General features: G+C 53.6%; 1 protein-coding gene across 1 annotated transcript in view; it reads left to right on the plus strand.

The window, feature by feature from the left end:
* Positions 1–26,258, plus strand: part of CCDC88C (coiled-coil domain containing 88C) — a gene marked incomplete at its 5' end in the record, with an annotated part of 129,033 nt that overhangs the window by 29,664 nt on the left and 73,111 nt on the right. Inside the window, one exon of the mRNA XM_082648383.1 lies at positions 23,081–23,150. Coding sequence (XP_082504509.1) covers positions 23,081–23,150 — 70 coding nt within the window. The remainder of the gene's footprint in view (positions 1–23,080; positions 23,151–26,258) is intronic.

Below are 26,258 nucleotides of genomic sequence, written 5' to 3' on the forward strand. Positions count from 1 at the left end.
CTTGGGGGTCTAAGTGATCACGTTGCGTTGCTTTACGGGGAGATGTTACTTTGAAAGAAAACAAAGAAAAAATTTGTCTTTAGAGAGTAGGGACTGTATTGTCCTTGGCTGGGTGGATGGTGACCTAAGAGCCACCCTCATGCTGTGGATTTGAGGGGCGGGATTCAGAGCATCAGATGCGGCCACATGCCCTCCTCTGGTGACCGAGGGTGTGCCGGTGGGCCTGGGTCCGCTTGGGGGCTGTCTGGACCAGGGAAGTGAGGACCTCAGGGCTCAGGGTCCAGCAGTGCAGGAAAGAGTGGCTGATGGTGGGGGGATAGTCAGCTGCCTTTTTCCCTGTGCTAGTGCACAGTTCGCAGCACAATAGTGAGAGTCAGGGTCTTTTCTCCTGAGAATATTTAGATGATCCTCGTGGCGTGGATTTTGATGCATTGATTCTCTCACTTCAGTCTTACTGGACGCACCAGGGCACGTGGTCCCCAGGTGTGATGCCCTCTGAATGCCTTCCCAGGATGCACAGGATGCCACGGTCCCCCAGGTGTGGTGCCCTTAAGATGTCTTCCCAGGATGCACAGGGCGCCTGGTCCCCAGGTGTGGCTCTCCAGGAGGCCTCTCCCTCACACGGATGCAGAATTGACCTTCATAGTGGAGATAGAGGGATGCTGCCTTTCTGCAGGTTTCACAGCATCACCTGTTACTGGAAAAGTTTACACGCACAGATAAATTGGTTTGCCTCACTGTCGGGAAAATGGGCCTCATGAAGTCTGATGTGGCCGCATTCCGATGGTACAGCCCTCTCTGTTGGCGACTCCTCCCTGCCCCAGCACGCAGCGGACAATCAAATGGTTTACAATCTGTGGGAATGCTTGTGTCTTTTCCCAGCGCTTCGTTTCCCCGAGAACAGCGCTGTTCCCAGGGGTGTCCGGTTTCCCACTGCCATTCACCAAGCCCCACACCGTCCTTAAGCAGCAAGAACTGGTTTTACCAAGTAAACCGATACCTCCATGGGTATCCTGGGCGAATAAGGATGGGGCGGCTTAATAAGTCACTGGCGGATCTTTGAGGAGGCCGAATGGCCCTGGCTCGTCACCTCTCCTGTTTCTTAACACTCGAGTGGTCAAGCAGAACGAGGGAGGGCCTCCCCTTGCCTCCAAGTGGGGAGGCGGGCTCGCTCCATCGAACAAAGCCGGTCTTGCCTGGGGCCCACTGTGGCCCCCTGAAGTTCCTGGCCAGACCCCCACTGGAGCAGGGCAGGCCTGGCCCTTTAAATAGACTCCCTGGGAGATGGGCCTCTCTGTCCAGCTGACTGCTCCAGGCGCAGGGGCCTGGCAGAGCCAGGCCACAGGGGTGAATCTTTCACCCCATCTCCAGCTCTGCAGCTGATGGTGAGGCGAAGGGGCTCCTACAGGCAGCTGTGGGCTTGTAAGCTTTTTACGTGCTTTGGCGGGAAGGCCCTGGGGCTTGGGAGCCTGACAGGTGCTGAGAAGGGGACGCAGCGGAGCATGGGAGCCAGATCCCCTGGGGTCTTCAGCCAGAGTCTCACCTTAGCTCCGAGGCTGCGGTCAGTGCCTGGAGGGACTGCGAGGAGGGAGGACAGCCCCAGCCTTGCGGGGGACAGGGAGGCGACTTCAGGAGTGAGGGCCTCCTTACCTCCTGGAGCAGTTGCTCCAGGCCTGTGCCACAGGGTGTCACAGAGGTACAACCAGGATGATGCCGCGTGTCCTGAGTGGGTACAGGTTAGGATTTAAAGCTGGTGGCAGGGCCAGGTTTGGAGGGTGTGGTTGAGGCTGTGCCTCGTGTCCAGGAACGCTGTGGTCTCCCCTTGAGCTTTCTGTAGAACACCAGACAGTCTGGGACCCAGGGGCCACCCGCTCATGCTTGCACCCACTTCTCAGACTGAAGTTAGACTTGGTTTTATTCCCCAGCCGTGGGGGCTGTGTCTTTTCCCTTCTTGTCTCTCTCACCTGCTGGTTGGCTTCCTTGGGGCCCAGCGTGGATCAGCTCGGCCCTGGGCCTCCAGGAGGGATGGAGAGATGAGCAGATGTCCTCCCTGTTCTGGAGGAGCTCAAGGTTAAGACACTGCAGAATACAGTGGAGGCTGGGCTGGAGACGACACAGCTTTGTAAGGGCCTTCATTCCTAACAACCAATTCAGAGTCCAGATACTCTGGGGAAGGATTAACCGTTCCCACTCTTTGTGTAGTCTTCTCCTAGGTGCTGTGTTGTGGGACCACCGTGTTTACGGCATCCTTAGAAACCGGCTACTCCAGGGAACGGCAGGTGGGTTTAGATGGCATCTCTTGGGTGCAGATGGATTAGTTGTGGCTGCTCAGAGTGCTGTGTTGAGAAGAGCTGGGAGGCCTTGCCCTGGATCTGTGGGCAAGAGTGCTTTAATCGATTAGCGATGTCTGCCACGCAGGCGAGAGGAGGAGGCGAGTAGTGTTCCCTGCACAGTGTGTGTTATCTCTGATTTTACAGATGAAGAAACTGAGGCCCAGAGAAGTTGTGACATGTCTCCGTGTTTGGTGTTGGATCTGGAACTGGAGCCTAAGGCTACTGCTCCCAACCCAGTGCTCTTCCCTCTGCCCTGACACTGAGGAGCCCATCCTCGCAAGGGGCCAGACGTACAAGCGTGAAGCAGTGAGGAGAAAGTACCAGACTGGGCCCTTCAGGAAATACACCCCAGCAGAAATCAGGATGGAGGCAGGGAGATGGGCTTGGACAGGAGAGGGGAGTGAGCTGGGTCTTGCAGGAAAGGCCTGATTTGGGTGGAAGACAGTTCTGACATCCCTCCATGAGGGCTCTCACCAAGGCTGTGGGCAGAAAGGGCAAAAGCTGCCACCCTCAACTCTCTCAGTGTGTCAGGTTTGAAAGTGCTTTTCTTCAGGAGCAGGAAGAATGGGTGACTTTCTGGGCATTGAGATTGCAGAGAAGACAAAATCCTAGACCCCAAAGGTTCTTTCCACGTTTGCCAGCTGGTTTGTCCCGCCTGCCCTTTGCCCAGCACCTGTGCTCTGGTGGTGTTGAGACCTGGGGTCTGTAGCCCTTGCGGTCCCTTCGGTAGCGTGTGATGCGTCTGGTGGGTCACAGCCCCCTTCGTAGGGCAGGCTCCCCACGGAGTAGCCTCTGCACCTGTAACTTCCACCCAACCAGTGCCTCTTTGGGAGCCATTGTGCGATGCAGGTGTGGCATATTCCGTGATGGGAGCAGCTGCTGTCAGCGGGTTAAACAAAGGGTGGATCAAGGCATACGCTGCCTCACGTCCCCCGTTTTTAGCTCATGTTTCTTGCAGGATGAGGAGTCAGTTTGGCCCTTACAGGAGTTGCTTGATTTTTCCACCAACCGCGTTAGTCCACCCTTGTGTGTCGTCATTCCCCCCATTTCACAGTCTCCTTGGCCAGTGGTTGGAGTCACAGAGACCTGCTCGGGGCAGGGGGGGTGCAAGTCAGAAACGCTGCCTGGAGCCTCTGCAGGTTCACCAGCAGGAATCCTGTATCTACGCTCTGCCCGCCCCTTCTTCCTCTTCCCCGCTACCCTTCTCTCCCTCCCACTTCTGGGCTGTCCTCCAAAAACGTTCAGAGTGCTTCATTTTAATAAGCACATAGGGAAAAAAATTTCAAAGCATGTAATTGTGGTTATGTTAGAAAACACCAGTATTCTTTAGAGATGCCTTCTGATGGAGGGGTGAGATGACAAGGGGCTGGAGTTTGCTTTAATTTTTTTTTTTTTTTATAACAAAGGGAAGAAAGATGGATGAAGCAAATCTCGCACATGGTTGAATTGGCATGTTGGGTACATGGGGGTTTACTGTACTGTTGTCTCTCCTTTTATTTACATCTGAAATTTTTCACGTTAACAGTGTTTAAAAGTGTATAAGATTCTACTGAAAACTTTGTGTGTATAATTTTTGGTGCTCTTCCATAAAACTGCTTTAACCTGCTTAGAGGTGCATGTCTGGCTGACATGCCAGCACTTTGCTCTGTGTCCTTGCTTCTTCCTCCTGCTTGTTGAAACTGATGTGCTCCTTTGTGTAGCATTTTCTGAAAAGTTGTAGTACATTCAACCACCCCAACGTGACGAGAATTCTATCAATAACATTTTACAAAGGTTTTGGGTACTCTTGCACAAATGGCAACGTGAGTTTTGTTTTTATTGGATAAACATTTATTGAGCATCTCTGTATGGAGACAAAACACATATGAGGGAATGAATGCTGTGGGGCAGGGGCCCTGCCACTCTCAAGATCAACTAGAAGCTGGGAGGTGCGGATCCTTTTAGGATCCCACCCCATAGCACGGAGGTGCTTTCTCACAGTGGGTTTGTTCAGGCCCCAATATCTCACTCCCTTTTAAGAGACTGTAGCATCTATATTCAACCCCAGACACCTTTGCCTTTACTTAAATTTTCTCATCCTGTTCTCAGGGTAAACTCTTTCTCCACTAATTAAACTGCTTACAGGCAGAGAAAGTTGATTTTTTTTTTTATGTTGGTGTCAGGCAGGCCCACTGGAAATGGGGAAGGAGTCAGGCACTCCAGTGGGAAGCCCAGGTGCCGGTGTAGGTACAGACCTGGCCATGGAAGGCCATCGCTGGCACCTGGCGCCTAGGAGAGGAGGTGCTGGGATGGAGTGGAAGGAGGTGAGCTCACGGAGTCCTCTCTGGGGCACTGTCCACATCCTACTCACGTGGGCTCAACGCAAGGAGATGAGGAGTCAGGGGCGGTGAATGACGGACTGAGAAAATGCTGGCCATGGGAGGCCGGGTCAGACTTCGCAGTGGCTCGTCCCGTGGGCCCCCAGAGACAAAGGCCAGATTCTGTCCTCAGACTGTCCTGGGGTGTCTGTGTTTCAGCCCTTGACCCCAAGCTTGACCCTACTGGGATGTACTTCTTGATATAATCCTCTGACTGCAATGTCATCCTTGCCCTTCCAACCCTCTCCCTCCGGCAAGAGTTGGCCAGTTGAGTGGGAGGCCTTGGCGGGAGGGACACCAGGTTTTAGAGTCACGTTGGCTGGGGGCCAAGAGCCAGCTGTCTCACAGAGTAGTTTGTGATGCTGGGTCATCGTTTGCTCCGTGTGAAGGAGGCGCTGACCCAGGGAGTTGGGAGAGATCAAAGGTCTTGGTGGCCAGTGTGTCGCCAGTGATCACTGCAGTGTTTCTCATCCACTGCGGAGGGCGTGCAGATTGGTGCAGGCGCTTTGGAAAACAGTCTGGCATTAAAGCCTAAAGCTCAACATCCACGTGCCCTCCGGCCCAGCTGATTTCACGCCTAGGTGTATACTGGAGAGAAACTCCTGTGCGTGGACTCCGGGAGACTTGTACAAGAGTGTTCACAGCGTTTCTGTGCGCAACAGCAAAAGGCTGGAAGCAGCCCAGATACCCATCAGTGGGGGAGGGGATGAATACGCTGAGACGTGACCATACAATGGAATATTATACCGCTGTCCAGACAGGTTAACTGCAGCAGCACGCAACGATGTAGACGCATTTTAGCAGTGTCGTAAATATTAGGTAAAAAGAGGATGTGCTCCCGAAGATTACATACAGCACTAATCCTCTTCTGATAAAGTCAAAAGTAACTCAAATAAATGTGCTTTTTAAGGAACATTTTACAGATGCAGTAAAACGTAAAAAAAAAAAAAAAGGCAAGGGAATGTGCACTTCTGATTGAGGTTGGTGGTATCTGGGATGGGAGGGGTCGGGGTGTGGAACGGGGCACCGTCTGGTTAGATGTAGGTTATTGTCGAGGTCCCAGCCTTTGCTGGGGGTGGTGGGTTTGCAGGTGGTTAGTACGTTGTGAAAAAAAACTAAATGAAAGTGAGTCATGTGTGACTACAGGTGAATGCCAGGAGCCAGGGATTATGATGAATAATTAACCCAGTTCTGTGCATGTCGGGTCCAGCACTCCCCCACTCCCACCCCAACTCGTTTTAGCAAAGGCTGTGATGGCCCAGTATTCGCTAGGCTGGGGCGGAGCCTACGTTCCCGTTGCTGCTCCTGCCCTACCCCCCACTCCCTGCTTTTGTCCGGCTCAGGCCTCCCTCCACGGTGCCTGCTGGCTGGAGTGACCTCGGCCGGCTTGTGGCTTTGCTCTCCCTTAACCGCTTGCTTCCTATCTGTGTCATACAATCGGTGCCTTGTAATATATGGCCTCACCCACTAATCAGTTCCACATGTGTGTATCTTTCTAACGCGATGGTTATTTCCACAAGGCCAGAGGTCACGTTTTATCTCCTCTTATGTGGCAGATCACTCCCCTGCTCCTGTTCACGCGCCCCTTCTTCCTTAGTAAAGGAGCCCCCAGCCTCCCCTCCAGCTGGGCATGGCCATGCCGGCGAGGGACACATAAGTGGCAGCGTTGAGCGCTGCTTCTGAGAATCCTTCCTGAGAGGAGGTGGCAGCATGCCTTTCCTTCTTCCCTCTTCCTGCTGCCTGGAGTGCAGTGCAGCGCCCAGGTCCCTGACACCCTGGGGTGGGCGGTAGGGTCTCGTGGTCTGCTGGTCTTCTAATAGCTTGAACCCTGGGTAAGTCCCTATTTCCATGTCTTCGTGGCTCACAGATGAGTGTAATTCTCGGGGATACAGCATGTCACCACCCTGCCCCCGTGGCCCTGAGCACCGTGAGTGCGTAATGATTGCACCCTGAGTCCTGTGGATTCAAAAGGTCAGCAGCACCTTCAATTGGCACCTGGACTCCGAGGAGCTGGTGCCGGGTCCTGGGCTCCACCCCCCTGCAGGTGACCTGGGCAGGTCACCTAACTCCTGTGAACGCCACTAGATCTGCAAGTTGGGAACCGGGCCTGCGACAGCAGAGGTAAAGCAGCAAAGACAGTCAGCCGTCCAGTGCCGCGTGCCCCAGACACTCACTTGCTCGGAGTGTAATTTTCACGGCAGGCTCCACTGCAGAGTCGTGAAGGCCCTCGAGGCCCGCCCCCTGCAGCGGCCTCACTTTCCCGGAATGGACTTGCGGCCTCCACCGCACATCTGCCCCTGTTGAAGATGCCCCTCCCGGCCTGATGCTTCCGTCCCTCCCTGTTCCCTGCGACTCCTCAGCTCTGCGGACAGTGTGAGATGAGATGAGCTGGCTCTGTCGGATGGGGGAGCTTCATTATAGCTTCTGTGTAATTTTTTTTCTTTAGCAAGCTGTCTCGGTGGACACAGGGTGAGAGCCGCTCTTTGCAGGGGGGCTGGCGGCCGTGCTGGTGTGTGGCGAGCGACGGGGGGGCAGCTTATGTGTGCATGGAGCTGCAGTCAGAGCCAGACCTGCCCGGAGCAGTTCTGCACTGTGTTCGGCCACGTTCGGCCTTGCTTTCCTGGGTCTGCGTGGCCAGGGTAGTGGCAGCCTGACCGTCGGCAGAAGAGGCCTTTCCTACTTCGGCAGGCCTGGCGTGCCTGTGGGCCATCAGCCGTGGCCCGAGCTAGCGCCGTGGCTTATCCTGCTGCCACCATCTGTCCCCGGGCTCGTGGCCCCAGCTGGGAGGCACAGCACATCCCGCTTCTCTGCATCTTTCCTCTCTGCTCCCGGGGATTTATGATGACCGGTCGCCGGCTTTCCAGCGTTCCTTCTCTCCTTTGCATTCATTCAGGGAACGTGTATTTAGAGCTTGTCCCGTGCCCGATGAGAGCCCCGTTCCTGACTCTGCGCTTGAGAGTGGGGGCGGTTGACAAATGCCCGTCTCCACCACGAGTCTGAGTTCCGGGCGGGCAGAGATCCCATGTGCTTTCACTCGCCATCACACCCCCAGCTCCTAGTGCGCTGCCCGGAGTAGACCTGGGCTTGTTTTAACAAGTAAGTGCTTGCTGAATGTATGGAGGAGTGAACGAGTGAATGTAAGATCGAGGCAGTTTATGGGAACACAGAGGACTGTGGCTGAGTTTGAGGAAGCAGGTGCAAATAAAGTAGCCCCCAAAGCCAGCTGCACAAATGTCCTAAGAGAAGCACTTAGGTATTTTGAGGCTCTGAGAGGGCAGGACAAGTTGCTCAGGGCGAGAAGCCTGACGTGTTTATTGACAGCCTCTCCCGGGGCCTGAGTGACCCGTGAAGCCTTTCCTGGCCACTGCGGCCTGCGGGGACCACTCCACCTCCCAACACCTTGGGGTCCCTTCTGAGGACACCCGTGGGCTGCGAGCTCACTGGGTTCACGTCTCTTCTCGCCAACCGTGCTGTGAACTCCCTAGGTTCCAGCCCCAGCTTGGTCACCACTAGCCACGTGACCCAAGGCCCAACTGTGCATCTCAGTTTTTTCCTGTGTCACTGTTCAAGCACCTGCCCCACAGGACACAAGACGGTGTGGACACACTGGAAAGGGTTGGACCAGAGTGAGGTGTTCCTCACACGCGCCCCCACCCTGTGCCTAACAGAGCCTCCGCGTTACTGTGTGCTCACTGAATGTGCAGAGGTGGGCCTCAACTCTCTTTGGCTTGGCCTGGAAGAGTCCACTTGCTGCAGCGGCAGGGTGGGCACAGACTGCCATCATGCTCAATTCGGGCTCAGGAACAGCTGGTGAGGGTGCCTGTACTTGCTTGAAGTGTGGGCTCTCAGCTGGCCCTGCGGGAGGCTGGGCAGCTGGCCTGCCTTGTGACCAGGTGCTGGGGCAGGTCTGCGTGCCTTAGTTCTCCTGCCTCTTCTGAAATGTCCTTTAAATCTGGTGGTCCTTACACCCACCTTGCTCACATCTGAAGAAAAGCTTCCCTTTTCTTTTTTTTTTTAGAGAATGAAAGTTAGCAGATGTAAACTAGTGTATCAATGTATAGGATGGATAAACAACAAGATCCTACTGTATAGCACAGGGAACTATATTCAATACCCTGTGATAAACCATAATGGAAAAGAATATGAAAAAAAAAGGTTCATATGTGTATAACTGAGTCACTTTGCTGTACGGCAGAGATGGGCACAACATTGTAAATCAACTACAATAAAAAAAGTTTTTTAATAAAGAGGATAAAATTTTTTAAAAAATGAAAGAAAGGGTTTTTTTTTTTTTTTTTTTAGGTCCTCAGATCAGAGCCTCATGCAGTAGGGCCCAGTGACCTAACTGTGGGGCAGTGTTTCTGCCCCTGTCCTACAGGATCCACATTCAAGGTCTTCACCTTGTGAACACACACACCGGCCTGGGGCTCGTGGCCCTTCATTAGCTCATCTGACAAATGCCGAGTGAGCCCCTGCTTGTGCCAGGCCCTGGGGGACAGTGGGGAGGGAGATAGTCCAAGTGTCTACCCTGGGGAGCCTGCAGCCTGGTAAGAAGACTTGGAAAGTGAAGCTGGTTTAGCAGACGAAGTTCAGGTCACGGGTTTATAACTAGTGGCAGAGGATTACTGGTCCCTCCCTCACATCCCTTCACAGTTTTATACCTGTGTTACAGTGCTTATCACACTGGGTGGGTTACACAAGGGTGTGCCATGGCCGCTTAAGTCCTGGCTCAGGCAGACATCACTAATCAATCATCGCACTCTCTGCCTCTGAGCCCAGACCTGGCCTCAGAATCCTTCTTAACACAGCACTCCAGATACCGCTACCAATCACCTGTGCCTGACACCCAGGCTTAAACCCTCTTTCTAACCCCTGGTGTCGTGGTGAGTTACTCGTGTGAGCACTCCTTGTGCCTCGCAAGGCTTCAGAGTGGGCTGTCAGACCATGAGGACCACTGCACTGCTGGCTCTGGTTAGGCTGGGCCACCACCAGTATCGGGCTCAGTGGGACTGCACAGCATGTTCTAGTCACCTTCTCATTTGCTGTCCCCTCTGCCTGTAAGTCTCTTATTCCACATGTCCACCTGGCATGCTCTCTCTCTCTCTCCACTTGTGTTTGTTCAACTGTTGCTTCATCGGAGGACCCTCTTTGACCACCTGTCTGTAATAGCTTTATTTTCCTTCACTCTTGGGTCGTCCTACCCTTATTTTTCTTCTTAGCACTTCTTACTTCCTGGCACATCACATGACCTTTTCATTTACCTCTTTATCTCCCTCATTTACTATGGGATCCCCAGCAGTGAAAAACATTTGATCAAGTGCATCTTGTGTTGGCAAATCCTAGTGGGCCAGGCGTACCCCCTGCCAGTTCGGATTAAATGAGATAATACAAAGTGTGGAGCCCAGGCTCTGCTTTAGCATCGTTCAAAAGAAAGTGTTCTTTGCACTCTAGCAGGGGGAGGGCGTGTCCAGTTGAGACCTTTCCTCCCTGTGGTCAGTTGGTTCAGTTTAGCCAGCAGCTGGCGAGCGTGTCTGCTGCGGGCAGCACATGCAGAGGCCGGGGTGGGCGAGGATACAGAAGTGAGCACGCTACAGTGCCCTACCCCCGGAACCCAGGGTTCCCAGTCACCTCGAATGTGGGGTACACTGCGCTGGGGCTCAGGGGGCACAGATGAAGTGATTATTTCCAGCCGAGGGGTTTGGGCAGGGAAGGAGGCGCTGGAGGTGGGTGGAGGGGTGGAGAGCATTGCATCAGGTGCCCACCCCGCCAGCGTGGACAGCTGCCTTGAAGTCGATACCATCTGTTGAGATTTTCACTTCCTGCTGAGATGGTAGTTATTACACACTTGTTTCTTAACCTTTCTCCTCCCCAGTTTTTCAGCTGTGTCCTGAATTGCCCTCCCCCAGTTTCCTGCTATAGAATAAGTTCTTGGTGACAGAATGAAAGAACCTTCCAGAGTTTCTTGCTCTCTGGGTGAAGTCTGACCATTTGTTGCAAACTCTCATGATGACGAGAAGTGACTGGCTTGCAGGATTTGTTTGCTTGTACCACCTGTTTCACCGGCAGCTTTTTCAGAGGGGCGCGCGGGGGCGAGGGGAGCAGTAATACGGTCTCACCTCGCTCCCTTATCCGCCACGGAGACTTCCCTGCTCCCTCGGTGCTCCCACCGAACTTGACCCACTTCTCCAGCCTTTACCCTTCTCTGAGGCTCAAGTTCTGTTGCTGTGCCCAGGGCGCAGGGATCGCTAATCAGCCATGCTCACTTTGCCCCTGGAGCCAAGACCTGCGCTTAGAACTCTCAGCCTAGCACCCCGCCAGCCCTTCAGCGTTGAAACCTCTGCCACCCTTCGCAGTGGAAACTGTCGTGTGTGTGCTTTTCCTCTTGAGACCAGAGGGAAAAGAGAGAAAGCAGGAGCAAAGGAGGGACACTGAGATGCTCCTGCCTGGCCCTAAGCCCCGAGGGATAGAGCAGGAAAGGGGTGTGGTTGAGCCCAGGGGTGGGGAGGATTTCCCCGGGCTTGGGGATCTCCAGGACAAGCCCCTGCACCCCAGTAGCCGTGGCCGTCTCCTTATGGGTTTCACTTTCCAGTCGCTGCAGGCCTCCTGCATGTGTGCACAGCAGGGCTGTTCTAGGTTGGGACCCTTGAAGCAGGAGGAGGCAGGCATGCTTGTTCTCCCTGAGCGTGTCGGGGACAGCACCCATTGGGGGCCTAATTACATGCCAGGCGCTCCTGTGGGTTGGGTGTGATACCCCCCTGTCCAGCCACCTGGGGGGGTTGAAGCAGTGATAGGCTGGCGGTGGACCTGGCTAGGGGACTCCAGAGCCACTGCTGCCACTGTGGAGATAAGCACAGAGCGGGTGCCAGGCCCTAGCTCCTTGTGCAGGGCTTCTCTTTCTCCATTCTGGGGCTGCAGTGGGTGGGGGTGGGGTGGGGGGAGACACAGGGTGGGGGAGGGTCTTCTGTTACTTCCTTTGCCTTTGTTGCCACCCGGACGGCACCTGCTCTTTGTTTCCATTTTAGCCGAACGCTCCCTCCTCCTGGAAGCCTTTCTGGATTAGTCCTCCTGTGTGCTCCCATCGTCCCCCAGCTCAGGTGCCTCACATCCGCTCTGTTATGGCACCAGGCTTGCCAGCAGGCCCGTCCCCTGCCAGGCTGTGGGCTCCCCGAGAGCAGGGCCCCGCCCCGTGCACACACCCTGGACACCCTCACTTCTCCCTCTCGGTTTTGTTGAGCTTGTTTGTCTGCATTTCCTGGATTTGAGGACAGAGGTCGTGTCTGTGTATTCTGCCACCACCACCTGACCCCCGGCAGGTGCCCAGGAAATACCGTGGTGTAATTAACAGAGTGAACGGCTACCCTTCTGCTCTCCCTGCCCGCCAGGCCCCTGCCCTGGGGCGATGGGCGTTAGGGAGCAGTGATGCCCCGAGGCCTGCGATGCTCACGCTCTGTGTTGGCAGCGGTGGCCTGGCTTCCCTGCCTGCCTCTCCCTGCCCTCACAGGTCCTGGCAGGCTGCCACCTGCCGCTGATGCGCCCACGCACACTCTGCTCCCCCGTGTCCCCCGGGACTGAGGGAACTGGTGCAGCACCGTCTGGTAGTGGGTAAGGGCTGCCGGGGTGTGCCGCCCGCCCCGGCCCTGCCTGCCCTGAGTGGTGGGTGGAGCAGAGTGGGGCACAGTGGCTGCAGAGACGCATGATCCCCAGCCCAGCTGCTTGCTGGGACAGGGGACGGCCGCCCCTCTCCCGCTGAGCTCTTTGGGCATGCCCAGGGCAGAAGGTGCCAGGAAACCAGCCTAGAGCTGCCACCTGGCGAGGGTGCAGGGGAGCAGGATGGGTCCCGTGGACCTGGTGGTGTTGGTGGCTCCACCGGCCCCGCATGACGCGTGTCCCCACCCTGCTGTGACCCCGCACACTGCGCTCTGGCCTAAAGGTGGTGCTGGCTGTGAGCCCCGTGCCCTCCCTCTGCCCATCAACAAAAATGTTAACTTTTGCAAGAAGCCCAGGGAAGGGAACTCTACAGCTGCTGATTTGTAGCTCCAGGATCCCTCACCACCATAAAATAGGGTTCTTCACATCAGCCCCAAGCACGGATGCTGCTGCTTTGCTGGGAAGAGAGGGCAGGGCAGCCCTGAGCCCCTCTAGGCATTCAAGTGTGAGGATAGGACCACCCTCCCTCCCCATCCTGCCTAAACGTCTAAATCCTTCTTCTCCCTCCCCCAAATCCCCACTGCAGCCTGGTCATGGCGTGTAGTAGGCCCTCAGTAGATACTGTTGAATAGAAGTGAGCTCCTTGGAGCAGAGGAAAGGAGCCCTAGGGTAGAGCTGAGAAATCCTGGCTTTATAGACCCAAATGGGGACGCTACACCCCCTGTGATGTTCCTCTCCAGGCCTCAATTTCTGTGTTCCATAGATAATCTATAAGGCTCTACCGGTTTTCGTTTTTCTTTTCTTTTCTTTTTTTTTTTTTTTTGCGGTACGTGGGCCTCTCACTGTTGTGGCCTCTCCCGTTGCAGAGCACAGGCTCCGGACGCGCAGGCTCAGCGTCCGTGGTTCACGGGCCCAGCCGCTCCGCGGCATGTGGGATCTTCCCGGACCGGGGCACGAACCCGTGTCCCCTGCCTCGGCAGGCGGACTCTCAACCCCTGCACTACCAGGGAGGCCCTATTTTTTCTTTTTTTTTAATATGTATTTATTTTTGGCTGTGTCGGGTCTTAGTTGGGGCACGTGGGATCTTTCGTCGCGACGTGCGGGCTCGGTAGTTGCGGCCCACAGGCTCCAGAGCACGTGGGCTCTGTAGTTGTGGCCTGTGGGCTTAGTTGCCTCGCGACATGTGGGATCTTAGTTCCCCGACCAGGGATCGGATCTGCGTCCCCTGCGTGGGAAGGCGGATTCTTAACCACTGGACCACCAGGGAAGCCCCCTGTGCTGGTTTTGAGTTCTGATTCTCACCACCCTCTGCTGTTGGCTGGGGTGGTATGGGTCCAGCTTGCCATCGCCCCTGCTGCCCCTCTGCTTGCTGGTGGCCTCACCGCAGACATTCTCCCCTAGAGCCCAGCTTTAGCTGCTGGTGACGAGGCTTGTATTTACCACGGAAAATGGTTCCTGAGACACCATTTATGGGCAGAATTTCTTCTCAGGAGATGAATGTGGTACCCTGCCCGTGCTTCTGGAGCTGCCCCCCCCCCACCTTCCTTGGTCCAGGAACTCAGCACAGATGCTTCCTAGCATCAGAGCAACCCAAAGGGAGGGTGGCAGGCGTTCTCGGGGACGTTTGAATTGTCCTCCAGTCCCGTCCCTGTGGGTTTCCCCTGGCTCTCCTGGGACGTGTGGGCCCTTGGCTGTTTTCAGAGTTGGCAGCCCTGAGTTAGTAACTATAAAGATGTGCTGTGCTTCTCTATGCCAGCACCCTCACCCCCCCCCCTCTAAAGGAGCCAGACGTCCCTTAGAGAAGGTCCTCCTCCTGTTACGGATGAGGGTGTGGCTCACAGAGGGACTGTGACTTGCCTGAGGTCACACCGTGAGTAGCTTTGCCCTCACTTGGTGTTTGAGTTTCCAGGTGTTCCTTCCCACACGTCTCTTCCTCCTGGGTCAGCTCAAAGGAAATATTTGTTTTCCTCTCTGGGAACAAAGGCTGGGCTTGGTTTGTTTCTGTGAACGCAGCCATGAGGAGAGGCAGTCACCAAGTGTTCAGGGGTAGGGGGTTTTCTGACGATCTGGGAACCGCAGATGGCCCAGGTTGGTGGCTTTAAATCGCTGGGTTCTGAGACTCGGTGTGGCCTCATTAGGGGAGCCGGTGCTCCTAGGCTTGTGCGGACCTGAGCTAGTTTCAAGCCCTGGGGACCCCAGGCTTAATTGAAACGAGGTGGAACAGATGGGCTGAGTCTATCAGCAGCTTTACGTGACAGTCTCTTAACATAAAAGCACTTCATTACCCACTCATTTCACTGGGGCTTCCTGCCCCAGTTGGAGGGAACGTGGCGGAAACGAGAGCCTCTCGTCCAGATGGAATCACAAGCACGTGGCCTGTGGGCCCGTCTCTGAACAGGCGGCCGAGGATAAATCATCAGGCTTACGTCTCCGCTCAGCAGCTAAATTAAAAAAATCGCTCTCCTGGCTGTAACATCGCGGAATGTGGGCCGTGTCGCTGCGTTTGGGGGTCAAGTCCCCGTGGCTCTCAGATGGAGTAGCGTCGAGGGAGGCATGATTGGTTGGGGGTGGAGGCAGCAGGCTGTCACTAGGGAAGGTATGAGACAGGCGTAACTCTAGAAAGTGCCCCGGTCTGTGGTCTCGGGGAAAGCTCACCAACCCAGAGCACCCAACCTGGCCCTCGCTCTGTATCCCGCCGTCAAATCCCTTTACCAGCGCTGTGCTGTGGTTCCCTCCGATTGGAAATCCTAGTGATTCTTGTCCTGACCCCTTCACATGATGTTGGGAGGAGGAAAGAGAGGGGACCCTCCCTGTGTTTGGGTGTGTGTTTTTGTTTGGGCCACGATGTTGTGGAAGGGAGTTCAGGAACCCCTCTTGGCCAAATCGAGGTGGGAGTCTGGAGGAGTGCTAATCGATGGCAGGAGTATAAGCCCTGTGATGTGTGCAGAGACTGCCAGGAATACTGCTCCTGACTTTCTCGGTCTGTCCGTGTGAGCGTCTCAGCCTTTCAGAATCCCAGAGGCGCCTCACCTGTGTGAACCTTAGCCGTGCGGTTTCTGGAAAAGTTATGGCTGTGGGGTTTGCAGTCTCTCCTCCTCTCTTGGGGCACTGGAATAGACGCTGGGGACATTGGAATACGTGTGGTGGCTTTCCCATCTGAGTCACGTCTACTGTTTAGGAATTTTAAATTCCCCTTGCTTTGCTTGTTTGCTCATAAAACTATCACATTTGGGATTTTACAGTTGGAAAGCCTGGCGTATTCAAACCAGCATTACAAATTCACTTTGAGATGTTTTGAACTTTGGTTAACATCTACAAGCTGTGGGATCTTCAGGCACATGGTGGGCGATTTGGCTAGGTAAAATAGGAAATAACAGGGGAGTGAAGTAACTTATAGTAGTGGAGCAGAGTAGTTAGTTTTCAGGACTTGGTCCTCTTGTTCATGTGAGAAAGAGAAGACACCACTTCCAAAAAAGAGTCTTGAAAAAGAATAAAACCTCACTCAGTATAAATTTTGAGGAATATTTTCTGATCGGTCTCATTTTGTCAGCTGTCACTTAGCTGCTTTTTGCTGCCTGTGCGTGGGGAGTCACTGGCGAGGCAAAATGTGAAAGTGCCACAGAAGTGGGCGGGTGAAACATTAGGAGTTGAGGGGAAAGAAACTCATATGATTAAGGGCATCAAGGATGGCTTCATGGAGGAGGTGACATTTTCACTGAACTTCGGAGGATGGATAGGATTCTGACTGGTGGTGATCGGGGCCAGTGATGTGTGAGGATGAAAGAGCGCCCCAGTGGGGAATGCAGGGTATGTACGGTACACTGTAACCAAAGGTTTGACTTGCTGGCCACACTTAGCAGCTAATACGTTTCCTGGCTCTCTCCTACACTGCGGGACTCTAAGCATTCTCCGCAGCCCAGTTTAGAGGCTGCTGCCTCTGAGACGTTTTCCCAGACTTGCCTGGGCAGAGTTTGGCAGTGCCCCCCATGCTGTGCTGCTCTGGCACCTGTCCTTTTGTGCTGTGACGGTCTACCTCCCTGCCTTTTCCACCAGCTGAGAGTTCTCAGCTCACAGCTAGGCCGCTCATATGTGTTTCTGAGTATCTGAACCCCAGACTTAAAGGTGTGCTGGGTGCGCACTCAAAGCTGTATTACTGGTGTTACTGATTCTCAGTATTGGATAGGTCTCTGTGTTGCTTGGACTGTGTGGACTGCACATTTTGCTGTCTGGACCATCCTGATCTCCTTGGCAACCATGAGCATCATCTTCCTCCTGGATGCCTCGTGTGGGTGTTTGTCTTAACATCTCTGGGATCTCCCTCTCATTTCCTCTATGTTAACAACTCCTTTTCAAACTCTCATGGAGGGTCATTCTGTGCACCTAAACTCAAGGCATTTAGCAGCGTTTATTCTTCCTTCCTGGCAAAATGTCGAGCCATAAAATTCATTTGGCAAGAGAAAAGGATTTCTTCCCATTTTGTTGTGAAATCATTGTGCTTAATCCAACAATCCCAGTGTTTCCAATGGAAACTGAAGATAACCTTTGCCACAGACACACAGTGTGTTTCCACCCTGCAACTTTCCGGGACCTTTCCTTTCTTCCACCAGCGGAGAAAGTGACCTTACTGTTTGAGCATGCACAAAGGTTGACATGAGCCTTGGCACGATTTTAAGCCTTTTCAGCGAGGCCCCTACGTTGCCTCAGGCGGTGGGTGAACTTCTCCGGGATCCCTGAGCCTCCGTTTTCCAGGGACTGGTGGTCTGGGAGCCCACCCCTTCCCCCAGGGCCTCCTGCCTCAGGTCCCAGCGCAGGGCCCAGGGCTGTAAGCCAGCCTCTGCCCTCATCCCTCAGTTCTCCTGGCTGGCATCTCTTCTTCCCGGCCGATGGAGGCTTTGCAATTTCTGATGGGGAATGCTGGAAAAAGTTTGGGGGGGGCGGTGATTAAAAGAATCAATAATCCACTTTATTTTTTGTGTTGGATACGTTGTGAATTGTCTCCGGAGAAAGGCTTTTTTTTTTTTTTTTTTTTTTAGTGGACCTGTCATGTTCACGGTTCAATATCTAGTAAATAGATGCTGCTGACATTCTTTGGGGGAAGCCATGCCACAGGGTTAAAATAATTTAAGGTGTTAGAACCACATTACAGAATCTTTTTTAAATGTTGGGAAAGCTTGCTCTTGTCCTGATCACGCTAATAAAGAGAGTTCTGGGGCTTCCCTGGTGGCGCAGTGGTTGAGTCCGCCTGCCGATGCAGGGGACACGGGTTCGTGCCCCGGTCCGGGAAGATCCCACATGCCGCGGAGCGGCTGGGCCTGTGTGCCATGGTCGCTGAGGCTGCGCGTCCGGAGCCTGTGCTCCGCAACGGGAGAGGCCACAACAGTGAGAGGCCCGCGTACCGCAAAAAAAAAAAAAAAAAAGAGAGAGAGTTCTGTCATTTTAGTATATTTCCTTTGAGGGTTTCTTCTTTTTTAGCATATCTTTAATTTTCTACATTCAGTTAGGCATCCTTTTATTCATTTCAGCATTCTTTGCCCTCTTCCTACCCAGGATCGCGGCCGTACCTTCCATCACCTAACCAGTCCCCAGCGTCGGTTTGCGGCACAAGTCCTCAGGTGCCGCTCCCTTACACACACCCGGTCATACTCGGATTTGTATTTTGAAGGTGGGTGTTTTAGAGCCTCCGTTTAATATTCTGCTGTTGACAGTTTTGTGGTGAAGTAGATAGCTTGCTAGGAGTTTGGGGTACACACACTTATTCTCAGAGGTAAGTTGAGGGGGTTGGTTTTGGGGGGGCCGGAGCTGAGTCCTCCTATTCCAACCAAGGGAGGAGGTCCTGGAGAAAGCACGGCTTACCTGAGGGCTTCCAGGACATTCACTGCCATGGCTCCGTGGGTGCTCTATTTATAAGTCCTGGATAGAGACTGGCTGGAAAGGAATTAGGAGGCCCATCTCCCACAGGGACTGGGCAATTTGATGGAGACAACTGGGCGACACGCAGAAAATGAGCTTCACCTGCAAGCCCCGGGAACCGCAGGTCACCTCTGGCCCAAGGGACAGACCAGGTGGAGTGAGGCATCCAGGCTTGTCCTGGGGTCCCTCCCAGCTCCCTCTGTGCGGCCCCCAGCCTCTGCCTTCCCTCCCCCTGTCCCCCTGCCTCTCCCAGAGCCCCACCTCCAGAGGGCAGTGACGGATCCCCCAGATCTTGTTACCTCAAGACTTAGCACCACCTGCACATACGTGGAGGCACTCGGGAAGCCTCGAAGCTTCCTTGGGAGGAGTGAGGTTTGAGGGAGTTTGGGAGGGAAGGAACGTTTAGGCTGGAGCGCTGGCCTGTGTGAAGGCTGGTGACTGGAGGGATGACGAGGGCCCAGGTGACTCCCGGAGCCAGCTGGGAATCACAGCCTGGGCCCCATATTGGATTCTGACATGTGGGGAGCCGTGCTCACCAGCAGGGACGAGCGTTTGGTGTTGTGGGTTCAGTGAAGCCACGTGCCTGGGTGCTGGTCTCGTTTACTCTCGGGGGGCTGGGAGGTCCTGCCACCACCAAGGCCACTTGCTTAGTTGTAATCGTGTATGAGTTCTGCGCATGACCTGGTGCCTCTGAAATCTGCTCTCTCGCTCCTGCATCATCCTTCCTGCCACTAGCAGAGCTCTGTCACCTGTGAAGCCTGGACTGGGGCACCCCCTCCCGTGTCCTGGATTTTCCCCACTGGGTACGTTTGTACTTGTCATGAGAGGATTCTAATAGGAAGGGAGCGTCTTCCACTCGGCTTCCTGGTTCTGTTCTGAGAGCTTCTCTCCACCTGTGACCCCTGGGAGCCAGTGCCACGGCCTCAAGACGGCCCCTCGGCACTCCCTGTGTCCCCCCAGGTTGCCTCTGGAGGGTCCAGATCAGGAAGCTGTCAATCCGAGGGCGGTCTGAGTCTCTGGGCTTATTGACACTGTGTGCGAAACCAGATGCAGCCCCTGGGAGCCCCAGCTGGGGTGCCAGACGCTTCCTGGAGTGTCCTGCCCGTCCCATCCCTCCCCGAGGTGTAGGGCCTTGTTTGTGTCAGGACAGCCCTGGGAGGAACTTCAGAGTCGATAAGATCCTAAATTTTAGATTTGCAGCCTGGCTGGGGTCAGGTGGGTTCTTTCCCCTTGTACTTACAAAGAGCTTTCTAGCCCCGACCCCCTTGCTACATGAGAATCCAAGTACCACCACCCTGCGCTGACCTACTTTTGTGACTTTTCTTTTAGTTGGTTTCAAGTGGTTAGCAATGAGGTCCTTCCAGCATGCAGTTAGTGCAGTTGCGTTTAGGAAAAGGAGAATCTGGGGTTTCCTCAGCATCTTATACTAGGATCTCAGAACACACCTAAAGCAGGTGCACAGAGGAGAGGGAACGGGGGTACAAAATCTGCTCTGGATCTCGGTGCTTAAACCCACCCCCTGCCCTGCTCCTGCCTCTCCGCAGCCCAGTTCTCTGTGGAGGGAGGGCAGGGGGTCTCTGGGAGGGCTGCACCCCAAGCCTGACTCTTCCCTCCTGCCGTCAGGCCGCAAGGATGGGATGAGACAAGAGGCCACAAGGCTCGTGTGTGCCCTCATCCCTCGTCCTGGCCTCGGGATGTGACAGTGTGCTTTGTTTCTGCCTTTGCAAAGGCCCGGGTGGCACCAGGAAGGCTTGTTGGCACATCTGGGGGCTACCCAGAGCACACCTTGGGGCCTGTGCTCTCCGTCCTCGCTCCGTGTCCCCACTCCCGCAGCCGGCCGGGGTGTGACCAGTGCCCGCCAAGCCCGCCCGTGTGTCAGCTGCGGGCTCCACAGTGGCTTTCTGTTCTGAGTACCAGGCAGGAGGGGCCCCTCGTCAGCAGCCTCCTCACGTAGCCGGAGGGCCTGGCCCGTCGCCCTGGAGGCCCCGCCGCCCTGAGGGGACGCATTTGCTCAGCTTTCCTCAGGGAATCCCCTCGTCACCAGTGTTGCAGAGCACGGCAGCCACTAGCATGTCACATGTGGCTGGCGGGGCCTCCAGATGTGGCTAGTGTGACTGAAGAAGTGAATTTCTAATTTGTTTAGATTTGAAAGCTGATACTGGATTCAGTTACTGGAAACTTTTTAAGTGTGTTTGGAACAACTTCGGTTTGCGCCTCTGCTGATTCAGATCGTGTTTCCAGCGACAGTTTAGCATCTGAATTGCGATGTGCTGTGAGTGTAAACTACACACTGAATTTCAAAGACTTAGTGTGAAAAAAGAACGTGAAGTGTCTCATTCATGGTTTTATGTTGGTTATGTGGTGAAACAGTATTTTGGAAATGTTGGTTTAATTAAAGTATATGATTTGTATGTTGTCACTCGTTTCTTTTTACTTTTCTAAGGTGACTACTAAGAACATTTGAAATTAATGTGTTTCATGTTGTATTTCTGCTGGCCAGCTCTGACCTTTGTACTCAAACCTCTGAGCCTGTTTTTGCTGGAAATGTGATTGGTGGTCCTTTGGCGGGAGCAGTTAAGGTCTTGGGGGTATCTTTGGCCCCCATATTTTGGATTAACTTTTGGGAGGCCCATGATGTTTTGAGAGGAACACATCATGGAAACATTGTTAATAAAACATTACTTCTTAATTGTGCAAGTGATACATATTTCTTGTGGGAAAATTAGAAAATACTGATTAGACAAAATGAACCATCCAGTTTTGGAAGGAGAATACATGGATTTTCCAGCAATATTTTCTAGCAGTGTTTCCAGCAGTCTTTTGCTTAGGTAATCATAAGCATAAAAATACCACTTTGCATTATTGCAATGCAGAGACCTTCAAGATGATTTCTCATTCTGTATCTCCTTCATAAACGTGTGCACCCTTCTTCGAGCACCCTGATAAATAGGGCTGGCACTACAGACAGTTGGACCATGGCAGAGGAAACCAGCCAAGACTTCAAAGGGGACTGTAGCTGGTTGGACAGTGATAAGAAGGAAATCTTCTAGAAGTTGGGCTGAGCACTTGAGTTTAGTGTTGAGGCTGGATAGGGACTCCACGACAGGATGGACCCATCTGGTTGGGAGTCCTTCCTTTTGCTAGAAGTGGATTTACCTGATTTTACTCACGGTGTGTGTTTTGCCCCCAGGGAGGGACTGTGGAATCCTCTGGTGAGCTCATTCAAGTGAGAAACAGTTTTTGCCGCGTTGACTTTTCCAAGCCCTGAAGGAGAGCTGAGGCTGTAACGCAGCTCAGACTCTGTCCAGCACTGAGACTTGTTTGAGAAAACATTGGCCATCTCTGGTGAGGTGACACGTGACCTCAGATAGTAAAGAAAGACATCCTCCAACACTGAGTGCAGAGGGGCCCGTGTGTTTGGGAGTGGGGTACTCCTCCTGGTTTAGCATCCCCTCCCCTCAGTTTCTGGTGTGGCAGGAGCCATGGAAAGATAATAAGGAGAGTGGCTCAAATCATTTTGTACATTCTGTGAAGGTGTTGGCCTCTCCAGGCGTGCTTGCCTAGGCCACCATTCTTAGGATTCAGAGAGCTCTGAGGTGTCCAGCTGGGCCCTGTGGGATTAGCCGATCGTGTTAATTGTCCCCTTTTTCTTCATCAGTGCTGGTTGGCAGTGTACTGAGTACAGAGATTCATCACGTCATCAGTAGAGCGACTGCTGAAAAAAAAGTCGTGTCTCAATAGAAACATTTTATTTATTTATTTATTTATTTAATTTATTTTTTGCAGTATGCGGGCCTCTCATTGCTGTGGCCTCTCCTGTTGCGGAGCACAGGCTCCGGACGCGCAGGCTCAGCGGCCATGGCTCACGGGCCCAGCCGCTCCGCGGCATGTGGGATCTTCCCGGACCGGGGCACGAACCCGTGTCCCCTGCGTCGGCAGGCGGACTCTCAACCACTGTGCCACCAGGGAAGCCCGGAAACATTTTTTTTAAAGGCATAAGAGGAGCTTTGTTGGTCAAGAGTTTCTTGACCACTTTTGTAAGACCAAGAATACTTAGGAATCCTACTACCTTGCTTGTCTTCTGTAAAATTAGATTTTTTTATCTTCCGATTTGTGAAAAGCAAGGCACATCTGGGCGGGGAAGACCAATGTGCCCTGAGAATTGCTCTGGGAAGCATGAGTGGTGGGTCGGCACACTCCAAGGAGAACTTCGTTAGCCGTCCCTACCCCAAGGGGACATGGCCGATGGCTGGTGCCTGGGCCTTCTTTCAGAGGCCCTTGGTGTGAGGGAGAAGGCAGCTCACTTCCCATGTGTCCCCTCTCTGACGGGCACAGAGTAGCTGTGATTTATCCCTACCCCAAGGAAGTCACTGCTGAAAAGAGAGAAGTGTCACTTACAGCCTGTACCAAAGACCTGCCGAAAGCTAGGATCCCAAATCGTCAGCTTGTAAAGACGCAGTAGCATCCCTTTAATCTTTATTCTGTATTTTTTAATTGCACAAGCAAACCATACCGTAAAAATAAAGACATCTTTTAAAAAGAAACTCCTGATCCTGCTAATCTAGCATCTGATATATCTTCTTTTTCCCAAAGTCTCTGTACACACGCAGACCTAATTTTTATTTGGTAGTAATCAAGGCGGAAGCACAATTAGCTTTTTTGACTTTTCGCTTACTGGTATCTTAACTATTCCTTTCTGTTATATGGTGCTTTCATAGTTACTGTTTAATGGCTGGCACACTCATCCAGCAACTTGGTAAACTGTAATTGTCTTAATCAGTCTTTATTCTGTTTTCTGTGCTTAATGGTATCCTTTCCCCTTTGTTTCTGTAGGAAGTTCTCCAGCAGCTGATCGTAATGAATTTGCCCAATGTCTTGATGATTGGCAAAGACCCGCTGTCTGGTGAGTGAAAGCCACCCCCCCAACGCCCCCCCCCACCCCCTGTAGAGCCTGGGCAGGGCCATCAGCCCTGGGCAGCTGTCAGAGGCAGAGCTCTGGCTGCCAGCTTGGAGCCAGCACAGTGAAAGCACGTGATCATTCGGGTGTGATCGTAACGGGTGGGTTTATCACCCTGAGGCATCACGCCAAGAGCGCATTTCTTCCTTAAGAATATATCCTCCGACCCCTGGGATTGGAGCCCAGAGGCAGGCGAGGCCTCGGGCTTAGGGCCCCGAGTTGTATGGTGGACCCCCAGGGGTCTCTCCTCACACCATCGTGGGGTGTGGTGTCTATTGGCAGGAAAGAATCTTTGGAGGGAGCTAATGTCCCTTCCGCTGGGATCCTGTGCTGCTTTATTCCCCCCGTGGTAGATCTCACCGGGACATCCTGTCGTGTGTCCGTTTTCACGTCTCTCTCTGGTCTCTGAGGCCTGAGTGGGCAAGGTTCTAAGTCCTAGTCTCGGACACTCGGTGTGACTTTGAAAGACTGAAATGTCCTCCTGGACACCTTCCAGAGAGCCAGGGCTTAGTTCATCCCTGATAGTTAACACACTGGGTTGGTTAAACAGGGTGATAGATTTCCTCCCCTCCACCTTTGTGTGCGTTCACCTGGACCCGTGGCTCATGGATGAAAGCTTGCAGGCCCCAGGGACAGATGTGCTTGCTGACTGGAACTTCCCTGGTTCCCGTGGAGACCTTGTTAGCCTCCTGGGCTCGGTGTGGAGTCAAGGAATGCAGGAAGGATCCCACACGTTAGAGCCTTTTGCAGAAGGAACTGAAGCTTCCCTCTGTCGGTCCCTCCCCGCCCTGCTCTCCCTGGAGTCTGGCTGTCCTTGCTCCTGTCCACGTGAGCTCAGTTGGCTGGAGAGCAGAGGAGAAGTATACCAAGTGACCCGTCGAGGACATTTCTCATAGAGGAGCCCTGGCCCTGAGCAGCAGCTTCTGGGGCCACCGGGTCGAGGGCAGCTGAGCATTTAATCACTTTGTTCTTGGAGGCGGTCCTCCTGGGCCCCACTTCCCTTTTCGCTACGGGAGCCAAAGGAAGGGGGTTCCTTGACCTCCTGTTCATCTTCGGTGCCGCTGACCCGTGAGCACCCCCAGCCTTACACATTGGCTCTGCAGAGCGCACCCAGGCCCACCTGGTGGCCCCTCACCCTTCCCCACTTGGTGCGTTAATAACAGGCAGCCCTTGGTTCGCGCCACCCCCAGCTCTGCCTTAGGGCCATTCGTTTACTGGCTTTATTTCATGGTTCCCCCAGGTAGAGGACTCAGATGCAGCCCTGGGCTCCAGGGACAGTTGGCACTCCTGTGTTTCTGCAGTAACATCAGGAAAGTAAGGGTCTGCTTTGCTGAGCAGAACTGTGCTGCTTGTCCTGACTTATTTGAGGGGCTGATGTTAGAAGAGAGATGCCCGGAGAGGTTGGTGGTTCAGGCTTAGTTCTACTATTCCATCTGCTCTAGAGACAACATCGTAAGATGAGGAGAGGAAGGCAGTGGAGCAGGAAAGAAGGATGCTCCCTGCTTGAGCCTTTGGTGAGCCTACCGTGTGCTGGGCATTGGACATGCATTTAAAGACGGAAAGGAAAATGTGCTTCCGGGGTGTGACCGTGCCATCCCGTTTATAGATGAGAGAACGGCAGCTCACGGAGTTGAAGTGACAATCCCTCGGTCACTTAGCCCATGAGCAGAGGGGCCGATTGGGAATTTGCTCCATCCAACGCACGAGCCTGAGCTCCGGTCCGTTATCACACACGGACAGGCGTTAGGTTGAGCTGTAGGCGATTGCCAGTGTTCAACCATTTGACCTACAGAAATGACGGTGGCATATGATTCAATCTAATACTAACCACGTCCTCCTCCCCCACCCAGGCAGCATGTCAGCCCATCACCCCATCATACTGCGTAGTGTGCCACCTTCCCGTTGTCAGTGCCCCCCCCCACCTACTGCCATTTGGAAGCCTGCCCTCTGGGCGCCCCTTCTCCGGCAGGCACCTCCACTCGCCGGAACCCTGGCTCCAGCCCTCCCCCTAGCTGAGTCTCTGTTCTAGCCCCTTTGAACCACATGGGGCCAAGAGACTGTCCACATGCAAGGAACCCAGGTCGCACCTCGGGTCTGGCGCTGGACAGAAACACCTGCAGAGATGTGGACGCTGATTTTTTTAATAGCTTTATTAATGTATAATTTGCATACCATGAAATTCACCTATTTTAAGTATACAATTTAGTGATTCTTTTCATAAATGGACAGAGTTGTGCAACCTTCCCCAACAATCCGATTTTAGAACACTGTGGGGAAGCCGCTTTTAAGCTGACAGGTGAATTGCCTGCCCTCTGGTCCCCAGCACCATATAGAATCAGTGCACGTCAATTGAAGAGGTTCTGGCCCCAGTTCTGATGGAGAAGTTGGATTGATGAGATGGGGAGCCCTGGGAAAGTTAAGGACGAGAATCCCAACGGCTGCAGCAAGCTCAGAAGGCCCCTGGCGGGCAGGGCCTGACTGACAGCAGCTTCTGCGGGCTCTGCTGAGAGGGGAGGGGCTGCCTCCCCTGAAGTCAGGGCTGGAGGGATGAGACCTGGGCGCACGCATGGGTAGGTTTTGACAGGAGTGTCGGGGGGCTCCGAGAGCAGAGGAGGTCGGCAGGAGAGGTGCACCATCGAGAAGACGCAAACATGAGTGCCAGAGACATATTTGTGGAATAGTGTTTTCTGTTTTAAATTGTAAAAATAGATGCGTGAAGCATTTGGGGTTTCTTTTAAAATAGAGAACAACGTTGGTTTCTTTCTCGCGGGGCGGCTTTTTTTACGAATCCTGCCACATGGCTCAGGAGCATGTCTGTGCTCTTTTTGGCAGATGTTGACACTGTACTGCTATTTATAACATTTCAGTTTTTGGTTATTTTTTGTTTTTGGTAAATGCACGTCAGTGGAGCCAGGGCAGGGGCAGGACAGATCCCAGCAGAACATCTAGTCCAAACACACACACACACACACACGCACGCACGCACGCATACACACACACACACACACTCACCCTCTCTCTCTCTCTCTCTCTCTCTCTCTCTCTCACACACAC

Source organism: Grampus griseus (assembly GCF_964374135.1).
Source record: "Grampus griseus genome assembly, chromosome: 2".
Lineage (NCBI taxonomy): Eukaryota > Metazoa > Chordata > Mammalia > Artiodactyla > Delphinidae > Grampus > Grampus griseus.